At 46.7% G+C, this 22461-nt stretch overlaps 1 protein-coding gene across 4 annotated transcripts; it reads right to left on the bottom strand.

The window, feature by feature from the left end:
* Positions 1-168: 168 nt before the first annotated feature.
* On the bottom strand, positions 169-13896 carry SAP30L (SAP30 like). 4 transcript variants are annotated; one of them, XR_011567770.1, is made up of 5 exons: positions 13080-13886; positions 9139-9261; positions 6868-6966; positions 4203-5346; positions 169-2837 (listed from the first exon to the last, which is right to left on the bottom strand). XR_011567770.1 is itself a non-coding variant. In XM_070793892.1 (4 exons), exons 1-4 carry the CDS (start codon positions 13275-13277, stop codon positions 5218-5220), a joined length of 549 nt encoding a protein of 182 aa, XP_070649993.1. In that variant the 5' UTR covers positions 13278-13886; the 3' UTR covers positions 169-5217. The 4 variants fall into 4 exon arrangements, 2 of the variants coding, with proteins under 2 accessions (XP_070649993.1, XP_070649994.1); XR_011567771.1 differs by having other exon boundaries at positions 169-862; XM_070793892.1 differs by having other exon boundaries at positions 169-5346.
* Between the last annotated feature and the right edge of the window lie 8565 nt (positions 13897-22461).

Raw genomic sequence — 22461 nt, 5'->3', positions numbered from 1 at the left:
AGGGCAGGGTCAGACTTCTGTGACCTGTGCAGGGTGCACTTGGGGTGGAAGGGCAAATGGAGGGAAGACGGCTATCACCAGTCACTGTCCTATACAGCTAGGGGCCGAACGCACAAGTGAAAGATCTGAGCTCCATGTGGGCATTCAAAGGGAACAACAGAATGTGTCTCTTGTTTCTCATTTAGATCGTTTATTAAGAGCAAAAGTCGGGCCATCCCATCTGTGTGATATTGCAACATGAAAAGTCATATACATACTAAGGAGACCCCACAGAATTGAGAGCCTTTCAACAGTACAGAGCCATAGATTACAAAATTAAAATACAAATGATCCCCCCAATTGGCAGGAAACATGTACAATGAGGAGGCCTGAAATGGAAGGGCACTTGCTTTTCGATAAGGCAGTTACAAAATAGAAAAAAAAAAAACCCAAACCAACCCGCACCCCTAAAACACTCTGATGGGCTGAGCAGATAATAGACATGTGAGACAGGGATCCTGCACAAGCCTCTGCCACTGGCAAAGATGTGCTCATTAAATGAAAGCCACTGAAGAGTTTGAAGATGCAAGCCAGATGAAATGACTGTAGACATTCCTACTGTAAGAAAAGTCCCACCCTGCCTCCGGCTGGATTCCACCTCAAAAAATGGGATTGACTTTACCCTTCCTGACCATGAACTTGGAAACAGTCTGTAATAAAATGAATACAAAAGCACCCCTAGAGCACCACGCTTCCCAGGGCGTGGTCTTCAGCTCACCTGTCCTTCAGTTCAACTGCTTCTCTCGCTAACAGGGACGGGGGCTGCGAATGGCAGGGCCACAGAGCTGTGTCTGCTCAAGTCAGGGTCACCTGATTGACCCACCTGAAAGGCAAGTGCATTTTGTGAGAACTTACATTCTAGGACACCACATTTCCCGCCAGGACTCTGGAATCTTGGTCTTAAATTACAGGCTCCTTCCGATCTCCCCTCCCATTCATTTTACAAAACTCAACTGATGGCCTTCCCAGTCAGGTCTTACAGCCTTGAGTTCTGCAGGTTTGTTCACAGTCCCTGACAGCCAAGCTGGCCTGGGGAACCTCTGCTTAGTGGCAGGTCTCAAGGATCTGAGGGCAGCTCCCTTGCAGACTGGGTTCCAGCTATGCTGTGAGTTGTGAAGTGAACCAGCGCTAAGTGGGTCTAGATGATGCCAAAGCATTCGGGCAAGTCTTTTTGAATCTTGGTTTCCCCATCTCTAAAAATCAATGACTGGGCAATGGCAACCTTTAAGGAGTTTCCAGCTGGAAAATATGGCACCTCTCTGACACTGAGACATGTGGTTCCCCCAAGTTCCTAAGCTTTGCTTTCTCTATAAAAGCAGTGTGTGCAGTACTTGCAGCAATCTTAAGGTATACGCCCTTATGGGCTATTTAACCTTTCAACTCCAGGCAGAGCATGATCATAGTTTACAATCTTCCAGCTAAAACTTTTCCTAAGTTTTGTGAGGCAAACACAAAACTAAGGCCTTTTCTATCCTAAGGTATTTTTTTTAGCAGTTCTGAGAGCACTCTCTTCTCCCCTGACCTCCTCCATCAGCTTTAGCAAGATTGAGGGAGAATAACTGGGGTTTCCTCAACATCTTCAGTAAGGACTAAATGGACTAATAATACTTAGGGGGGAGAACACTTGGGACAACAAAGTGTCTTGTTTGCTAGCTGCTCCTTCCCCAAAGACAAACACTATGCCCTGGGATGGTGCCAGCGATTAGTCCTTGGCTAACTTACTTGGCCCCCATTAGGCAGAGACTAAGATGGAAATTACAGAGAACATAGAAAAGCCAGAGGTTTACAAAGATAGGACAGGCTTCCCCAGGAGGTAGTGAGTTCTCTGTCCTCAGAGGTGTTTAAACCCAGACTGCTCCAACCTTGGTGGGACGGTTGTAGGCAGAATGTCAGCACCTATGGGAGACTGGACTGGATGACTTAGAGGTCCTTTCCCAACTTTTGGATCTTGTCGCTGTAATGACAGAGTCCTCAGATGATTTCCGTGCAGCAACACCTCTGGGATCCGTGGTTGGGCTCCTGAGTAAGTTCCCACTCCCACTCTTTCTCCTTCCTACAATGCAGGTGCCCTCCAGGATGTTAACAAAAAGTTCCCACTAAATAAACAGCTGAAATGCCAAGGTTAGATGCAACATTCCAGCTGCAAGCAGTTATTCATATCTGCTCTCTGGAAGACTAGCTGTGACTATTTAGCTATGACAGGAACATCTAACAACTTGGCGGCTGCATCACATACATGAAATTCCTCTTCCTTTTACACCCCTGGTCTTGAATCCTTTGGTTGCAATCTCTCAAGGGATTTGGCTATGATCTTTTTCACATGCTGTTGCCAACCTAAGAGTTTGTTCACTGAAATAAGAAGTTTGTCCATTTGTTTTCTAAAAACCTTAAAAGGAAGCAACATGGATGGCAAGATGTTGACAATTCCATGTGACTCTTCAGGGCACAGGAAAGAACCAAGCAGGCTGGAACTGAGGCAGGAGCCGTGCTCTTTAAGAAGACAAAGCCAGTTCTGGATTGCATATTCCAGTTTTGCCCAGGAGCACCAAGAGGAGAGAAGGCAATGCTGCGACATGACAGGTGGAGAGAAGCACGAGTCCTTGACAGGTGGTAGCAAAACGCAGGCAGCCGCGATGAGCGCTGAGCTCCCCAAGCCCCACTGCTCCCCACAGCCAGACCTGGGTGCTTTGGAGGGTCAGCCACCTCTAACAGGTAGACGTCTCCTGCTCCAGATCAAACCGAGGGAAATTGCAGAAGAGGCTAAGGCAAGTGGCTTAGTGGTCTGATGAAATAGATTTCTGCACACAAGAAAAATACAAGCTCAGAGAGTTTTGTCTTTTTTCTCATCTAACATGCTTTCAAAGGTTGAAAAGACACCCACAAGCTCCACTCTCCAAAGGCCCTCTCCTTAGAGGAGAGCTGGCACACGACTTGAGGGCGCATAGCATCTGGCTGAGGGGGAAGCTTCCCCAGGCTTCACATGGGAACGAAAGCACTCTCACAGCCATGCTTGAACAGACAGAACCTAATACCACAGCTTCTTGTACAGAAGTGCACTGCTGTCTCTTCACTGGGAACACAGATCTGCTGTTGAAGAAACAGTGACATGACCTACACGTCCACAATTCTGGCTCAAACATCAGAAAAATACACTTTTTTTCTCAATGAGTTGTGGACATTTCCAGAGAGCAGGTTTCCAATGCCTTAAGCCTATCTGCCCCCAAACTCCAGCCTGACAAGAAAACACTTTCCTGGATAAAGGGGACTTGGTGTTTGATGCCTTCAAAGCCGTTCTAACTCAGCTCCTCAGGGGAAAATAAAAATCTACTTTAGAGCCTTCTTGATGCCCACACATCAAGAGCCTTTAGCTGTGAGTAGTGAGACTCTCTAAACACCTATTGAATCTGCACAACTGGAAACACGCCCAGAACACCCTGATGTGCCATCCATGGCCAGGTGTACGCAGATAAGATCCACTCAGTCTCAAGTATGCTCTAGGTACATTCATGTACACATATCTTAAAAGGCTGCAACCTGCTAGACATGCGTGGTGAACACTGGTGAAAGCTGGGCTGCAGCTGAACACATGGAGCTACTGAGCGAGAGTGGTGGCCCTAACCGTCCATAGAAAGCACGCTCCGTGGAACGGATACCTTTGGCCACTCTACCACCCTGCTGGGTGTGTATGTGTTGGGGGTGGTTCTGACTTCTCTGTGTGGATACTCAGATTAAGTCATCTGTGAGACACTAAAACACTCTGCCAGGCTACGCTGTCCAATGCTGCTTCTATTTTTTAAGGCTTAAGGAAGAACTCAGAATGAAAACTGAGTTAGAAAGCGGTACCTTTGACCACAATATGTCAAGGTGGTCAGAAATTAGAATTCAAGTCCTTTCTTCTCTTTTCTTCCCACTCCCTGTCCACATCCTCTGCCCTCCAATACACTGACTAGAAAATTTTGCAAAAGCATACTTTTGGATATAAAGCTTTGTTTTCAAAGGATACTTTGGCTCTGATATAATTAGATAGAGGAATCTGAGGTTTTGAACAACAACAACAAAAATTAGGTAATTATTAATACTTAAAAAGAAAAAAACACTTTAGCAACTTTCCCCCTAAAAGAGAGGCAAATTGCTCACAAAAATGAACATCAGATGGCACTGACCTGTGTTGCTCAAACCCATGATTTGTTGCTGACCCCCAAAGAGGCCAAAGCTGGTCAGACTTTCTATCCCAGAGCTGGACTTCGGAGCAGAAACCACCCGATCCTTGGAAGCTTCCTTGTGGTTGTGAATTAAGGATTAGTATCTCTGAAAACATGAGCCCCAAAGCACTAAATGTCTCCATGTGTCAAAGCATTTCTGGCCCAGGAGAATGAAGTCCCAATACATCACTTGACCCTGAAGCATGAAGCGTGGAGGGGTGCACAACGGACCATGGCTCCCAGGAGGAGCTCTGCATCAGGGTTTCTGGCACCTCCACAAATACAGCTTGGCACATGAGTCTGCCCTGGAGTCCCGGTCTGACCTGAAACCTCCTGCTGGTGCATCAGGACTTCCTCACGCTCTAGAAGTGAAGTGGTGAGCAACAGGAACAGCAGAGGCCTTGATACCAAGAGGTGGGAAGCCCAAGACTGGCTCTGCTAGTGACAGTTGGATGTGCCAGTAAACCCTGCCTGAGTGCCTACTGTGTGCACAGCACAGAGCCGGTGAGGGGCCGGGGTCAAATGATTTGCTGATAAGTGACAAAGCGTGGTGTCTACGTCCCGGGCAGATGTCTGCTCATGCACCTCTCTGCCAGCCGTACCTCGCTGTTGGTCCGGGGCTATACCTCACAAGTGGTTGCGTGGAATTACAAGGTGAATACCAAAATATCTGTCATCCCACACGTCCAGCAGAAGTGACTTAATGCTCTGCAGAATGCGGCAATGCACTGTTTTCCTTTCCTTCTTTTTCCAATCTTGTGTTTTTTTTTAGTCCGGTAGTTGCCTTAAAAGAAAGTCTGTGTATAAACATGCTGAATCATGAGAATATAATCCTCCTGCCCGAAAAGATTTACAGTATTCATTATTCAAACTTTTTTATTTACAATAAAATTTAACAGTCTTTATGGGCTTAAATGTAGCAGATGTCACCTGTGCATTAATATTATACTTCATTCCTTGAAGGTGTGCTTCATCATCACTCAAGCTGTTTGCCACTCTCTGACTTCTGGTCCAGTCTACTCTTGTTACTCTTCACCATGTAGATGAAGTAAGCGAGGGTCTCCTTTTCATTCACAGGTATGTTCCTGAAGTGTCGGCTGACAGTCTATATGGGAGGGAAAAACAGAGCCCGTTAAACCATGTTAATAAACCAGGGCCGCGGATTCTCAGTTGTGTAAAAGGTAAACAGCAAGCTGCTTCCAGAGCTGGGAGGGAGTTATGATTACTGCACAACTCCCTGCAGTGCTCCAGAATGCAGAATGTGAATGCCCTTCTTTCCCAGGCTTAGGGGATTTGGTTTCCAGGCTTCCAAAAGCAACGTTTTAACCCACAGCACTCCCAAGATGCAGTCCTATTTCAGGGGCAGCTAGCCTATCCATCACAGCATAGTCTCAAGGTCATCTCCATGGAGGAGACTGGGACTGCTCTGGGTGACCAGCTGCTACCATAACCTCTTAGGCCCTGGAACTGGGCCGAAAAGTGTCTTTTTAAAATTGTGTCAAATAAACAGCCAACTGAACAGATGTAAGCCCTGACCCCAAAAATCATCTAAATAGTACGTAACTACCTCTTGAAAGACATCAGATTTGAAGGAAAATTCATATGTATTCCCAATATTTTGATCTATTTCAAGTCCTGAGAATGCAGTCTCCACTTGCCCCATCTCATCCCATCCGTCCCACCAGGGGTGGGCACTGGTCTTGAAGTATGAAAGGCTTATGTACTTCTATGTTTTAACTGGATGCTAGCGAAGGAGAAGTTTAAGAAAAAATGATGGATCAGCAAGAAAGCTCTCAAGTAAAGATCAAAAACCAACAGGGATGTGAGCCCATAAGGAAATCTCTGAATGGACCAAGGGCTCTAGGACAGATAGATAAAAAGGGAGTCAGAGAATGAAAACTACAGAGTGGCTGTCTTTGAGGGGTAGGAGTGTACTTTTCATCATTTCCAAATTTTCTATAAAAGATAGAAAAACACATTTAGAAAAGAAGGATGAGAGGATGCCCATATACATACCAATAGGACAGAAGTATCAAGGCAGGCTGTCAGTATATTAAAATAATGGACAATGGAACACCCCCACCCCCATCCCATGCCCTGAACTAGATAAGGACTCAGGGCAGGAGAACACATTCTTGGGCTCCATTCATTATAATAAATACTTCTATTACCAATACCAGAGTAGAAAAAAATCAAGGAAAGAAAACAAAGAAAGAAAAATAGCTCCTACAGAATATGAGTGAAGGTTTAGGGATGATTAATCAGACACACCTCATGTGCAGAATGGAACATATCTGGAAAGAATCTTGCAAAACAAGATTCAAACAAACGAGCAAACAAAAGAACTCTCAGGACTTAGAATCAGGAGTCATGAGATTCCAAGCTACCAACTTGCTATGTGATTTTAAGCAAGTCCTTTCTTTCTCTCTGTGCCCTGGTTTCTTTTATGGAAATCAGGCCTTTCTAGGTCTAAAGCTGGGGGATTCTAAATTGTGCAAAAGAGGGAAGAGGAAGTTGCTTCCAGAGGTATGGAGGGGTTATGTATAGACACACAGGGAGAATCAAGGTCACGGTCAGCAGCACGGTGCTGGTGCTCCCTCTGTAGAGGGCAAGTCTGTCTACCTACTTCTGCTAACTGGGCCTTATTGAAGCCTGGTCTGGTCTGCAATTTGTAGTGTCGTTTATAACGTCGGAGAGTGTTCACCTGCAGCTGGAACAGATCAACCTAGAGAGAAGAGGAGAAACACATTATCCATCACCTGACCAGCCACGACTCATCAAATGCCCCCAATGTGCCTAGCACTATGCTAGGTAGGGGCGGGGAGGGAGAGGACTACAGACAAGTCTTAAAAGTGGCCCACTGAGGACTAATTACTAGTTGGGAGGACAGAAGCAACAGTGGAAGCAGAATTTTGGCCAGGGAGGGGTGGTCCTAGAAGGCTGATGGAGGTGGTGAAGCGTATGCTAAGGACAGGCAGGGTTTCAAAAGGGAGCAAGGGAACAGACAGTAGGGAATTATAGAGAAGGCCATGAGCTCAGAAAGCCAGGGGAGAGACACACGGGCTAGGGGATCAGGGGCACTTATGGTGGGTTTAAAGGGTGAGACTGGGTGGTAGCATGTCTTGACAAGCAGAAGTAGTGATCCTGGTTTGGGGAGGGGGGTGCTATCCCCAGAAGATTAATCTGTGGTGTTTGTAGGAAGACTGACTGGGGTGTGGGGGGATGACAGAGGGAGCTGATGCAGTGATGATCCAGAAATGAGATGGGAAAGCAGGGGTGCTGATGCTGGAGGGGGCAGCAGGCAAGGAGAGAAAAGGGAGAAACAGACAGACATCCTGGAGGACAGGTCGGAGCTCGGCCCAGAGTGGACACAGGGGCGTGAAGGACAGCGGGACGCACTAGTGTTCTCAGGTAGTTCTCCCCTAGGCCTAGCCTTCGGGTGTGAGGGTCCTTAACCGCCCCCCCCGCCCAGAGACAGCTCAAAGTACTGCAGCAGATGTACAAATTGGCAGGCTAGGGTCTGGGTCTCTGCAGATGACTGGGTAACAGAGGGGAAAGGACTCTCCTTTTATTTTTGTCTAATAAAGGAAGAGAGGAAAGCTGCACAGTCATGAAATAGTGAAGGCCCGGAAAGTTGGGCTGCCTTTACCTGCCTCTAAAAGAGATGTTCTTGCTTCAGGCAGGTGGAGAGCACTTAAAAACAAAATGAATGATCAATATGAGGGACCAAAGTCCTTCATTCTTTTCAAACATTCCTCAAATTTTTTTTTTTGTGAAAAGCATTTTGATAGTGAATACATCCATTCCTTCATAAAATAATAATAATAATGCTAAAAGCATTAGAAAGATACTGTAAACCAGTGATAGAAAAGGGGACACAGAGAGGGGCAGGGGGAAAGGGCCATATTTTCAAAGATTTTCTTCCGCATCTGCAGACAAAGGCCCACCTACTCTTTCTATTCCTACACAGTCATTTTCACCCTGAGTGCTAACAGGCGGTTGCCTTATGAAATATTCATGTGTCAAATATTCAATGTACATTATAAATGGTTCTTCTTTTGCTGAGTCTAAAGTGAAAACAATTTAGAAAATTCGATATTCATTCCTGTAACCCTGCTTAATAGACACTGGCACTTTGAAGGGATGGTGGCCTTCTGGTTTGAGAAGTGATGACAATTCTCAGCAGGACAATTCTGTCCCCAGAGGACACCTGCAATGTCCGGAAACACTGGGAGTGGTGGCGTACCTGGCACTTGGTGGGCAGAGGCCAGGGATGCTGCTGAACATCCTACGAGGCACAGGACAGCCGCCACCACAAAGAATTATCTGGCTCCAAATGCCAACAGTGCCACTGTTGAGAAACTCTGTGCCAGTGTAACTGACCTTGGAATAGATGTCTGGGAATAAGCCTGGACCAGGAAGCAGAGAGTGATAGAAAATCCGAGCTGGTGGGACAGGACAATTTACACCTTCATTTCGCAGACCAGGAAACAAAGCGGAAGTGACTTCCCCGATCCATACACACTCAGTCTCCAACTTTAAGGGCAAAACCAAAGTTCTGAAAAACTCGGCACTGTGGTTCTATTTAAGTATTTTTCAGGGGCTTCTTGAAGAAAGGCAGCACAGATACTGAAGAGGGCACCGGACTGGGGCCCCCAAACTGAGTGTGTGGCCCTGAGTGTCTGTGCCTGTCAGTAAAATGGTGGGGCAGTTAGACCAGTTGATTTCAAAGCTTTCAGCCCTCAGATTCCATATTACTATGATGCTATGATTCACTTTTCAGATACACCACAGCAATACAAAGGCGACTAAAGTTACTTCTTAAACCAGGCCAGAGGTAAGGATCAGGTCAGAATTCATTCTCCAGCTTTCTCAAGGTGAAGTTTTGGACTTTTACCTCAGGAATGTCAGTGTCATGCTCAGGAGAATCTCCGCCATCGTCACTTGTCTTCCTCTTCCTTTTATTTCGTACACTCTGGATGAAATTTTTGTGGAAATCGCAAATATACAGATGCCTTACCTGATGGGAAGCAAATTAAAGTCAGAGTTGCCAATCCCATGGAAACAGCAACAGGTATCTGTCAAATTATGGGCCTTTTCTCCTTTGTGAGGCATTGGAAAGACCACAGGAAGAAACAGACACAAGCCATCATCTCCTCAAAGAGAACACTGATATCACACCGAGCAGTTCATCATAAATCAAGTTCCCCCTGAATAAACACAACACATGTGACAGATACCGCTGGAGTGGAGGTCCCTGACCAGAAGGGAGGACCTGCAGCGAGACAGGAAGCATTCTGGGTGGAACAACCAAGACTGAAGTTTCAAAGGAGGCTGACAGAAGGCGCGAGTGAGGAGGCCCTGAGGAGACTGTGTCACTTAGGTCAAAGTGACTGCCTGTGCAGGAGCATCAGGAGAAATGAGGGGGTTTGGGACATGAGAACAGCTTAGACTTTCCTTCAGACAAGACAGAGTCCCCCTGCGATGTGACATCTTCAGACCTGTAGGAGTGAGTAATTTACATGGGGCTGGAATGCACTGCCCCTGGGAGCAGGAAAGCGGGCACTGTGGCAATGATAGGATAGCCGCCATCCTATTTTTCCATTGACAATAGCAACTACTGTACCATGACAACCCTCTGAAAAACTATTTCTATGTATCAATTTATAATTCTTGCATCAGCACTCACAGAATCCACAAAGAGAAGCAGAAAGAGGTGCAGAGATTCTCACAAGGTGAAACCACATAAAAGAAGCTGGATACCACTACTGATTTTCTAATGTAGGCTGGAGGCATAATAGTAAGTGAAGGTGGAAGCAGCAGCTAAGATGTGAAGGACGTGTTTTTATTAAGAATATAAGTACCAGGGTTGAGATGGAGGAACCATTCAAGAACCTAACAAACTGAATGCCTGTGTAAATGACTTGGGGTTGTTGACACTGAACCAGCTGTTACACAAATGTTCTTGAGAGACTTCTGAATATGAGTTTATTCCTCAACTGCTTAAAGATAAAAGTAAGCTGATAGGAAACCAGCATAATTCAGGCCTTTCCATGGAGAAAATAATGGAAACTGTTTCTTATTCACATGAATCAGCACTTTCACGTGGTTAGATTAGTGAGCCACGAGCAGTTTTACGTCTACACTGTGATAGTGTCTTGCAGACAGCAGGCACCCAATAAATGCTGCTGAACCAACACAGGCAGCCCCTTGCATCTGAAAGCAGCTTAGGCCAGTAAAAGCCACATTTACGTATGGCTATAAATTTGAATGACTTTGCCAGATTCAACTCTGTCAAAGGACTTTGAGACACAGCACGTGTCACCGTCTCAAAGAATCCCATCCAGCTGATGCATAGAGGACTGGACATGCTTTCATGAGGGAAGAAAGCACATTCACAACATATCCTACATCCTTCATGCTAGCTAGTTTCACATGTAAGACTAAGCTGGTCTTCAAATTCACAGACTGACAGACTTAAGAACAGGCAGAAGGCATGATTCCTAAAGCTGTGACTGGGAGATTTCAGGTCAAGATGCTAGAATAATAGAGTCCTAGATGGAAAAGAACTCAGCATTCACTACTGCAAACCCCCTGGCTCCCATCTCATTTTCTAGAGATATAAACTGAAGCCACCTTGCGTGAGGAAATGACCTGGCCAAGGTCATCCAGACCTTCTAACCCTGGGCACGTGTCCTTTCCTACTGCAACATCTTCCTTACACTGTTCTCCACTTCCACTTTCCTCCAGAAAAAAGCAGATATATGTCAATTGGAGGGATGTTTGAAAGCATGTTATATCTTAATAAATCACAGAACACTGCCAATGTCTATACAGAAGGAGTTAAACTGCCTGAGTTGGATTTAAGGTGCTATTATTTTAAAAGGTTCTCTGCTAGACCCTTTTACAAGATAAATAGTCATTATTCTTCCTTAACCATTTTCAAGTACTTATTGGTTTTCAGAAATTTCAAAGCCCAGTGGCCTTTGGGGAGTTGGGGGTGGAGGAAGGAGGGTGATAGAAAAGGCTCTAAGTGTTGTTGTTTTTTTTTCTGTTTCACTTTCAGCAACAGCTAAAAATTCTTGTAACACAGCAGTTACTTAGAATTGAATTCCTGCCTAAGCCTGTGAGAATGAAATAGAATCCCTTTCAGAAATAATGACTCTACAACACCACCTTGAAACAAACTGTGAGTGAGTGAGTCTGCCTTGAAATCCTACTCCTTCAAAAGCATTACCTTTTGGGGACTCGAGTACCGGGCTCAGGCTACCTCTCTTCCAGACAGTGTGTATCAAAGTCAACTTAGCCCTACACAGGTTTTCCAGAGGGGTCACTGGGAAAATGGAGTCCCAGATGCAGTAATACAACTGTTCAGATGGTGGGTTTAAAAGAACTGGGAATTTCTGTTTCTTAAGGACTGGAAAAAATATTAAGTAAAGACTCCCAACAATCTACACAGAAGGTGGGCAGTGCTTCCATGAGGATGAATCCACTGCTGTCCTAGAATTGAGCATTTCACTTCCATATTGTCCCATTCCAGGCCACCACAGTGGCTAGCCAGTTACTTGCGCTCAGATGAATTCCTTTCTTTCATTGATAGAGACTTGTAGTGAGAAAGCCATCAATTCACCCCTAACCACTTAAAAATAGCATCTTTCCATTGAAGAGTTGCAAATATAACTGTTAACTTAAAACAACAACTGGATGTGAGAGTAAGAGTGTAGAAGAAAGCACAGGGAAGATATTTTTAATTTTTTATTTATTGAAGATTTAATCAAGGCTTATGTATGAGGCCCAGAGGTAAATCAGACAACAGATTCAAGAAATTAACCAGCCTCTTAGGTGCTGTGTGACTTTGGCACCCTCGCTTCTTATCTCTGGGTCTCAGTTTCCCTTGTAACATCAGAAGTGGAAAAAGTGGGTGTCCTTTCAGTTTAATGAGCAATCTCTGATTTCCCTCCAAAGTGGAGAAATTTTGGTCTTAACCACGTAATCTAGCTGGTCCACCTGGTATTTAATAATACCCCTCCCAACTCATTTCCAATTCCTAATCACCTGGCAGCTACTTTAGGCTTACAGCAACAGATGTCAAACGAAAAAGTTCTTAATTGGTTGACAATAGGCACATCTTCAGAATTTTTAGAATAGTTAACTACAGTGGTGAAATCGCACCGGAAAAGTTTTCTATTCAAATTTAAAATTACCCACCCCCACCGCTCTCCGGGCATTTCTAAAGAAATTAACCCTATAAAAGTGTATTTTCTTCCTTCCAAGTCACGTTGACTGCCTGAGCCACCTCCCAAGACCAGGTCCTGGCCTTATTTCTGCCACATCCTTGAAATCCCATTTCCCCACAGCTGCCTGCTAAGCAGCGAGCTTGGCGACCCTGTGCAGAAGCTGAGGCCGCCGCAGACAGGAAAGGAGCTGCCACCTTTCCTTTTCTGAAGGAATAACAGGGATCCGAGAAGGAGGGAGAAGTTGGATAAGAGCCGGGTCCCTTCATCACCTGCTCCTCCGTGGGCCAACCAAATGAACCCACCTCTTCCTGCTCCCCTGTCTACACCGATAAAACTCGCTAAAAATTGGTGTCAGATTTTCCCAGGCAGGAAGGGTCCTCGGAGCAGCCCCGCCACCAACCTCCCGTATTTGGGCAGAGTCCTAGTTAGAACCCGTCAACGCCGAGCGGCCTTTGCAAGCCCGAGTCCAACTCCTCAATTTGCAGATAAAGGGCTGCGAGGCCCAGGGCGGGGAGGGCCCCAGAGTCCCGCCCGCAGCCCAGGGCAGCGGCCCGAGAGCCGCCCAGCGCGGGGACCCAGCCGCGGGCGGGGGCGGACTCACGCTCTTGTCGATGTCCAGCTTGAGTTTCTTCTGCGAGATGCTCTTCTGGACTCTCTTGCTGAAGGAGGCGTTGCCCGCGGGCCGGACGCAGCGCTCGCCGTCCTCGATGAGGCAGCAGCTCTGGCCGTAGCCCGGGGCGGCGGCGGGGGCGGCGGGGGGCCCTTCGCGGCTGTCCTCCTCGGTGCTAAAGCCGTTCATCTCCTCGCCCCGGGCCGGCCCCTCTGGGGGAAGGTCCCCCGTAGGCCACTCCACAGCCGCGCTCCCCGCGGGGCAGGTCGCCGAGGCCCCCGCACTCGAGGGTCCCAGAGTCCGTCTTCAGCCGAGGCGCTGCCCGGCCCCACGCCCGGGAGGCCCGGCTCCGCTCCGCCGCGCTCCGGCTCCTTCGGTTCCCGGCCCGCGTCTCCACCAAGCCCCTTCTTCCCTGCTCGCGGCCCCGGGGTCGTCTCCCGCGGCTTGCAGGGCCCCGCCGGGAGTCACCCTGAGGCGCCTTCTGCCGGGGGCCCTGAACCGTTACCCTTCGGCGGGGACGTCCAGGAGGGCGTCCCAGGAAGCAGCAGCTCCCCGAGGACTCCGGGCCCGGGTTGCCAGAGGGTTCTGAGGGCCCCCGCCGGCTCCCGCCTTCTTTCGGCTGCCGGGCAAACTCGCCGCCGGGCAGCTCCCCCGGGGTGGCGCGGCCTCCCCGCGCGGGGCCCGGCCTCGAACCCGCGGCGCCCGGGCCCCGCGGCTCCTCCGGCCCGCCCCACCCCTGCAGCCGCTCGGCTGCGCCCCGAGTCCCGAGGCAGCCCCTGGGCCGCCCGGCCGCCGCCCGCCCAACGCTCCGCACCACAACAGTTCGCTCCCCTCCCCGCCCTCCGCGGGACAGCGGAAGTCCCGCCTCCGCGAGCTCATTGGCAGCCTTTCCTCTATGGGCGGGGCCTCCGCCGCCGCTGGCACGTTCCATTGGGCGCCATCGCCGCCAGTCCCCGGCGCTTGGCTACTTCCTGGACTCTGCTGGGATGGGTTCAAAGTAGAGAAAGTGGAAGAGGGAAGAGTTCCCCGGGTGAGGGAGACGAACCGGGCCGCAGACTTTCCGGGCTCTGGGAGGGATGGTTAGCGGGGTCCCGGCTGGACGGAGGACCCGACTCCGGGGACAGAGGATCACCTTCGGGGGACAGAAGTACAGACGTGGGCGGAGGCGCAGAGGGACAGTTACGCGGTGGGGCTTGTGAGGGGGGCACCTAAAGAGAGAGGTACTGTCATGACAGGTTCAGACTGGGTGAAACGGAAGGACCAGGGCCAGAGGACCCGCAGACCCGCGGGATAGAAACCGGATAGAAAGACAGTCATGGGGGGAAAGACAGAGGGACAGTCGGGACAGATAACGTGGAAAGACATGGAGAAGAGGTGATGGGGGTCTGATGGCGGGTCTTGTAAGGCGGTCAGAAGCTTATGGGTGGCGGAGACTCCCCACTGTAGAGACTAGGACAGGCTTAGTCGGTGCGGAAAGAGAAGGGGAGAGGGACGGGGACCCGAGGGGCTTGGGTGACCCTTCAGCTGGGAAGAATCGGAAGTCGGTATTAGGTCTGGAGGGTGGACTGAGTGAACCGCGCGGGGAAGAGGAGGGGCTGCCGAGGAGATGCAGAAAAAGGCTGGGCCAATCTCCGCGTGGAGAAGGATTTGCCGTATTTTGGGCCCTCCCAGGAGCTCTGTAAACTGAGGCTTCTATTGCTTTAAGCCGGAGATTTACTCGCGAGGTGGCCGCGCCCTGCAGAGCCCGGGACTTGGGGTTCGGAGCCCAGAATGTCACGCACACCCCCAAGGCCGTAGGGAAAAATGCTCCAGCACGCCTAGTCGGGCCACCTCTCCACTGGGTGGCCTGGGGACAAATGAGGGCCAAAGGCCCAAAGGGACTAGTCCAGGGTCAGGCAGTCACGCAGTCTTTTAGGGCTGGGAGGCATTTTCTCCGGGGGAGGGGCGTGAAGGGGACAGGGAGCGTTAGAGTCGCACGTGTACCTATTTTGGTAGTACTAGGTAGCATTGAAGAGGCTTCTGGTTTGTGTCTTGTTGAAAACGGGAAACTACCAGTTTCCGTGTTTAGAAGCAGATGCCCTGTGATCTTCAGTTTTCTTCAGTGGCCTTCAACGTATTTGTACCCTGTAGCCTAGTAATTTCTCATGTGAGACAGCCATTTTAGGAAATTGGCCTACTAGAAAATATTTTAAACACAACAGTGTTCATTATGGGATTATTTATAATGGGAAAATGTGAAAAGAACAGAAAAGTTCCATACTGGAAATGGTTAAATCAACAACCTAACCCTGTGAATGGGATATGATGTGTGTACATCTATGTTTTTTAAAAAAGAAAAACAACTATTTGTACATAAAAAATACACCAGAGTATCAACAGTAATTATTTTTGGGGAGTGGAAATAGGATTAATATTTTTCTCCTGTTATTCTACGTTTGCATTTTCCCCAATAAACATTTCTTGCCTTTCTAGTAGGAAAAAATAGAATAAAAATTAATAGAAAAAAAGGCAAGTTTAATAAGATTCTTCCCTTGGAGTTCATAAATTCAAAAGTAAATTATTGAACATATAGTGTATATACTCATTTCAGGCTTGGCCACAGGAAGAAGATGAAATATAATCCAAGGCTTAAAAGAGTATAGCCTCTAGCAGGGAAGTTCAGACATACACACAGAAAAACAGCTGGTTATCTGTACAAGGCAGTGTGTGATATTGGTTTCAAACTTGATTGGTATGGATAAGAGCTCCTACATTCTCCATATTTTTTCCCTATATTTTTTCCAAATAGCATTTGCACCTAGCACCAGGGTGCTGCAGTACACAGAGTTTCTACTGCACCAGCTTCTCCTATCACCACCCTTCTGGTAGGGAGGGGAATTGGGTCCTTATTCTTGGGGGCAACCCAGATGGCTCAATGGGTAAAGAATCCTCCTGCAACGAAGGAAACACAGGAGATGCGGGTCAGATTTCTGGGTTGGGAAGATCCCCTGGAGAAGGGAATGACAATCTACTCCAGTATTCTTGCCTGGAGAATCCCATGGATAAAGGAGCCTATCGGGCTCCAGTCCAAAGGGTCACAAAGAGTTGAACACGACTGAGCAACTAGAAGAAAGCCCTAGAAGAAAGTATTGTCTTTGAATACTTTGAGCCCTAGAAGAAAGTATTGTCTGTGCCTTATATCTGTTATTCTTATTATTTTTGTGTGTGAAATATTTATACTGTATCACTGGCCATCATTTATTTGGACATCTATTTAAAAAAACTTTTTTGTTAAAGTATAGTTTTTTTTAATTAATTTTTTTGGCATACAGTAGGTTTACAATGTTGTGTTAGTTCCTCCTTTACAGCAAAATGAATCAGCTTTACATATACGTATGTCCCCTTTTTTGGATTTCCTATATCTGCTACTCCTGTATTCTTTAGAGTTCTCTTTACTTCTTACTGGGGAATGCCTCCTTACTACAGTCTCGTTATAATTAATAGATCTTTACCTTTCTCCATTGAAATTACTGTTTCTCTCCGAATTACCTCCAGCCTCTATGTATTTTTTGGGGGTGGGGCACATGCTTTTAACTAGCATTTACATACAATTTTGTAGTCTTTCTTTAGGGGAAACATGACTAATACAGAAGGGTCAGAGAGATACAACGTTGCTGTCTTTGAGGATGAAAGAAGGGAACCATGAGCTAAGGAATCACCTGCTTGCCTGGAAATAGGAATAGCTGTTTTAGGTGGCCTGGATTACAGGGCTCCAAGGACAGAGAAGCAATGCACTTTTGCCACGCAAGTCTCCAGCCTCCTTGACCTTCCCTGAGTTCCCAACACTGGACTGGAATGGTTGAGGAGCAGCCTAGAAACCACCTGAGGCAGGATTAAAGAAACCAGAGAAGCTCATCAAGATTAGGAGACCAACTATGTGAGATGAGATTAAAGGAGTACAAACCCTATTCACACCCTAATCTTGTCAGACCCCACCTTTGACCCTCTGGAGAAGGTAATGGCACCCCACTCCAGTACTCTTGCCTGGAAAATCCCATGGATGGAGGAACCTGGTAGGCTGCAGTCCATGGGGTCGCTAAGAGTCAGACACGACTGAGCGACTTCACTTTCACTTTTCACTTTTCACTTTCCTGCATTGGAGAAAGAAATGGCAACTCACTCCAGGGTTCTTGCCTGGAGAATCCCAGGGAAGAGGGGATCCTGATGGGCTGCCGTCTATGGGGTCGCACAGAGTCGGACATGACTGAAGTGACTTAGCAGCAGCAGCAGCATAAAAACCCTCATCAAATTCCTTGGGGTTGAGACATAGTTTTTCAAGGCAGAAGCCTGGTGTGTTTCCCTTTGCCTGGCAAAGCAATAAAGCTATCCATTCTGCTTTACCTGCCCCACCCCCACCCCCAGCCCAGCCCAGCCCACCGCAAAGAGACAAAACAACAACAAAAGAAACCTTTATCATAAACTTTCCTTGTGTTATTATATAGATTAGTTACAAATAGTAAGATCTGAAAAAAATTCCAATCTCCTTGCTGGGGGAATAAATCTATAACTCCGGAAAGGAGATATGAATAAGTAGTCAGATACTGCAGGAATGAATACAGGAGAGAAGATTCTGTGATCTTGTCCTGCTTTGTGTAGGATTTAAGATTCTTGAAATGGCCCTGAGAGTCTGACTTACAAGTTTAGGTAATTAATTTACAACATTTGCTTAAGTGCTTAGAAATATCTGACTTTTTAGATTTGTAAGTCTACCCTGTTGGCCATTTCAAATGTTTGAGAAAATCAGGCACATTAAATTAGTAATTGTAGTTGGAAATGTCTAAGGAAATTTGATTAATTAAGGCTGTAAGTCTGTTCAATGTTTAAGGAGGACTGAATCTACTAAACTTAATAGTAATCACAGAACAAGTGAAAGTGATTGCTCTTATCTTTATACAAAAAGTTTATGAGATTTATAATAGAATAGTAAGGTTCATAAGTTGAACTTAAAGTCTTTAAGAAAAGCTAGGTTTTTAAATGGGCAACTAGCATTCTTTTCCATACCCAAACCTACCCCTAGGTATTTAAAATAGCAGATCAGTAGCCCCCAATTTTATAGTTCTAGCTGGGACCTCTCTTCTGAACTCCAGATAACAACATTCAGCTCTTTGCTTGGAATGCTTTAGAGGCATTGCAGACCACAATGTTCAAGTTAACTTTTTCTGACACCCAAATCCATAAACTCTAACCGGCATCATCCTTGACTCTCCCACCCTCTCCCTCTACTTCAAGCCAACCCATCGTCAAGGCATTTTCTTCTATTTCCAATAGATATTCAGAATTTCTCCCCTTCATTTTCTACAGCCAGCAGCTCAGCCCAGCCCAGCATGATCTTTTGCCTGGAATGTTTCACTGGCCTGTACCTAAATCACTCATTCTCTAGGGAGCAAACCTATACCATGCCACACCCTCCTTAAGGCCCCTCACCAGCTTCCCAGTGCATCCTGGGAAGCTGCCATCTCTTTGCCCTGCTTCTCGTTCCTCAGTTCTGTTATTCTTCTTTAAGCTCCTCAAATAAGCCAAGCTCCTTCCTACCTTCAGTTCAGTTCATTTCAGTCGCTCATATGTGTCCGACTCTTTGCGACCCTATGAATCACAGCACACCAGGCCTCCCTGTCCATCACCAGCTCTCAGAGTTCACTCACACTCACGTCCATCAAGTCAGTGATGCCATCCAGCCATCTCATCCTCTGTTGTCCCCTTCTCCTCCTGCCCCCAATCCCTCCCAGCATCAGAGTCTTTTCCAATGAGTCAACTCTTCACATGAGGTGGTCAAAGTATTGGGGTTTCAGCTTATGATCAGTACTTCCAATGAACACCCAGGACTGATCTCCTTTAGAATGGACTGGTTGGATCTCCTTGCAGTCTAAGGGACTCTCAAGAGTCTTCTCCAACACCACAGTTCAAAAGCATTAATTCTTCAGCGCTCAGCCTTCTTCACAGTCCAACTCTCACATCCATACATGACCACAGGAAGAACCATAGCCTTGACTAGAGGGACCTTTGTTGACAAAGCAACGTCTCTGCTTTTGAATATGCTATCTAGGTTGGTCATAACTTTCCTTCCAAGGAGTAAGCGTCTTTTAATTTCATGGCTGCAGTCACCATCTGCAGTGATTTTGGAGCCCCCCAAAAATAAAGTCTGACACTGTTTCCACGGTTTCCCTATCTATTTCCCATGAAGTGATGGGACCGGATGCCATGATCTTCATTTTCTGAATGTTGAGCTTTAAGCCAACTTTTTCACTCTCCACTTTCACTTCCATCAAGAGGCTTTTGGGTTCCTCTTCACTTTCTGCCATAAGGGTAGTGTCATTTGCATATCTGAGGTTATTGATATTTCTCCCGGCAATCTTGATTCCAGCTTGTGTTTCTCCCAGTCCAGCATTTCTCATGATGTATTCTGCATAGAAGTTAAATAAGCAGGGTGGCAATATACAGCCTTGACAAACTCCTTTTCCTATTTGGAACCAGCCTGTTGTTCCATGTCCAGTTCTAACTGTTGCTTCCTGACCTGCATACAAATTTCTCAAGAGGCAGGTCAGGTGGTCTGGTATTCTCATGTCCCTCAGAATTTCCCACAGTTTCTTGTGATCCACACAGTCAAAGGCTTTGGCATAGTCAATAAAGCAGAAATAGATGTTTTTCTGGAACTCTCTTGCTTTTTCCATGATCCAGCGTATGTTGGCAATTTGATCTCTGGTTCCTCTGCCTTTTCTAAAACCAGCTTGAACACCTGGAAGTTCACGGTTCATGTATTGCTGAAGCCTGGCTTGGAGAATTTTGAGCATTACCTTATTAGCATGTGCTGCTGCTGCTGTTGCTGCGTTGCTTCAGTCGCGTCTGACTCTGTGCGACCCCATAGATGGCAGCCCACCAGGCTCCCCCGTCCCTGGGATTCTCCAGGCAAGAACACTGGAGTGGGTTGCCATTTCCTTCTCCATATTAGCATGTGAGATGAGTGCAATTGTGCGGTAGTTTGATTATTCTTTGGCATTGCCTTTCTTTGGGATTGGAATGAAAACTGACCTTTTCCAGTCTTGTGGCCACTGCTGAGTTTTCCAAATATGCTGGCATATTGAGTGCAGCACTTTCACAGCATCATCTTTCAGGATTTGAAATAGCTCAACTGGAATTCCATCACCTCCACTAGCTTTGTTCGTAGTGATGCTTTCTAAGGCCCACTTGACTTCACATTCCAGGATGTCTGGCTCTAGGTAAGTCCCTTCCTACCTTGAGGGCTTTGAATTGGCAGTTCCCTCTGCCTGAAATGCTGTCCCGTCTGCTCCTCTGTTTGAAGGCTCCATCCTTCAAATTTTAATTTAAATGTCATCTTCCTAGATGGCACCCCACTCCAGTACTCTTGTCTGGAAAATCCCATGGACAGAGGAGCCTGGTAGGCTGCAGTCCACGCAGTCGCTGAGAGTTGGACACGACTGAGTGACTTCACTTTCACTTTTCACTTTCATGCATTGGAGAAGGAAATGGCAACGCACTCCAGTGTTCTTGCCTGGAGAATCCCAGGGACGGGGAAGCCTGGTGGGCTGCCATCTATGGGGTCTCACAGAGTTGGACACGACTGAAGCTACTTAGCAGCAGCAGCAGCATCTTCCTAGAGAGTCTCTCCTGATTAAGAGCAGTTGGTTTCCCCCTGCCCATCACTATTCTTTATTCAGTGTCTTATAGCATTCATCACAACATGTAATTAATCTCTTTTGTTATTTTTGTTGTGTGACAGTCTCTCTTCATACATATAAACTCCATGAAGGCAGGAACAACTCCTGGATTATTTGTTGCTGTTGCTCCCCTGCCTGCAACATTAATTCTCCAATTCTGGTGGCTACCAGAGTAGAGAATCAGTCAATATTTTTTCAGTGTTCAACCATACCAAGATACTTATTAAATGAAAAAGAAACACAAACAGTATATAGAGTAGAAGCTCCATTTGTATTTCAAGAAAATTTCACACACACATATACATACACATGTATATGAAGGATACACAAGAAACTAGTAATTGTGGCTGCTTCTGTGGAGATTGCAGGTCAAGGGAGGAAAGGCAGAAAGAAGTTGAAGTTAGTAAACGTTTTCCCTAGTTGAATATTTTAGCATGTGACTATATTTTGTATGTAATAATAGCAAGACAACTTCTGTGGAGATTGCAGGTCAAGGGAGGAAAGGCAGAAAGAAGTTGAAGTTAGTAAACGTTTTCCCTAGTTGAATATTTTAGCATGTGACTATATTTTGTATGTAATAATAGCAAGACAAATACCTCTTTTGGTACTACTAGTAGGCAATATAGAATACCAAAAAAGTAAGAAGAATTTCAAAAGCCAGTCATCTAAATGGAATTGTGCTCGTGTTCAGTTGTGTCTGACTCTTTGCGACCCTATGGACTATAACCCACCAGGCTCGTCTGTCCATGGGATTTCCCAGGCAAGAATATGGGAGTGGATTGCCATTTCCTTCTCCAGGGGATCTTCCTGACCCAGGGACTGAACTGGAGTCTCCTATGGCTCCTGCATTGGCAGGTGGATTCTTTACCACTGAGCCACCACGGAAGCCCCCGAAATGGTATACATTTAGCCTCATTTTCCTCATTCCACCTATGAGATCTTCTGTGACTCTGGCTGTGGTCTGCAGTCTGGCACTTGAGCATGGCTCTTGGTATTGTGGATAAGAGCAAGGACTCCTTACTCAGAAGTACTTGGTTTGAATCCCAGCTCTGCCACTTTACTCCCTGTAGAACTGTTGACAGCTTAAACTATAAGAGCCTGAATTTTCTCCATCTGTAAAATGAGATGATGGCTCAGTGGTCAAGAATCTGCCTGGAAAGCAGGAGACACAGGAGACTTAAGTTTGATCCCTGGGTCAGGAAGGTCCCCTGAAGAAGGGAATGGCAACTGACTCCAGTATTCATACTGGAAAAATTCCATGAAAAGAGGAGCCCAGTGGGCTATAGTCCAAGGGGCTGCCAAGAGTCGGACATGACAGAGCAATTAATCTCTCTTTTACAGGACTTTGAAAGTGAAAGTGAAGTCACTCAGTCATATCCGACTCGTTCCGACCCCATGGACTGTAGCCTACCAGGCTTCTCTGTCCATGGGATTTTCCAGGCAAGAACACTGGAGTGGGTTGCCATTTCCTTCTCCAGGGGATCTTCCTGACCTAGGGATTGAACCCAGGTCTCCTGCATTGCAGGCAGACGCTTTCCCTCCTGAGCCACCAGTGAAACTTAGACGTGATCAATGTAAAGCACTTAGCACAATGTCTAGCACATAGTAAGTGCTCAATATGCAGCAGTTATTATTTCATATATTACATGCTAACAGCTCTA

The sequence above is a fragment of the Bos indicus genome, chromosome 7 (assembly GCF_029378745.1).
Source record: "Bos indicus isolate NIAB-ARS_2022 breed Sahiwal x Tharparkar chromosome 7, NIAB-ARS_B.indTharparkar_mat_pri_1.0, whole genome shotgun sequence".
Lineage (NCBI taxonomy): Eukaryota > Metazoa > Chordata > Mammalia > Artiodactyla > Bovidae > Bos > Bos indicus.
Note: the sequence above shows the minus strand (reverse complement) of the source record. Positions and strands in the feature narration are given on the sequence as shown.

Excerpts from the sequence above, each read along its gene's own strand:
- SAP30L (XM_070793892.1), bottom strand. The coding sequence starts at position 13,277 with ATGAACGGCTTTAGCACCGAGGAGGACAGCCGCGAAGGGCCCCCCGCC. Across the intron at positions 9,262-13,079 it reads AGCTGGACATCGACAAGAGC|GTAAGGCATCTGTATATTTG; the intron begins GTGAGTCCGCCC and ends GCTTCCCATCAG. Across the intron at positions 5,347-6,867 it reads ATAAGGCCCAGTTAGCAGAA|ACTGTCAGCCGACACTTCAG; the intron begins GTAGGTAGACAG and ends CCTCCCATATAG.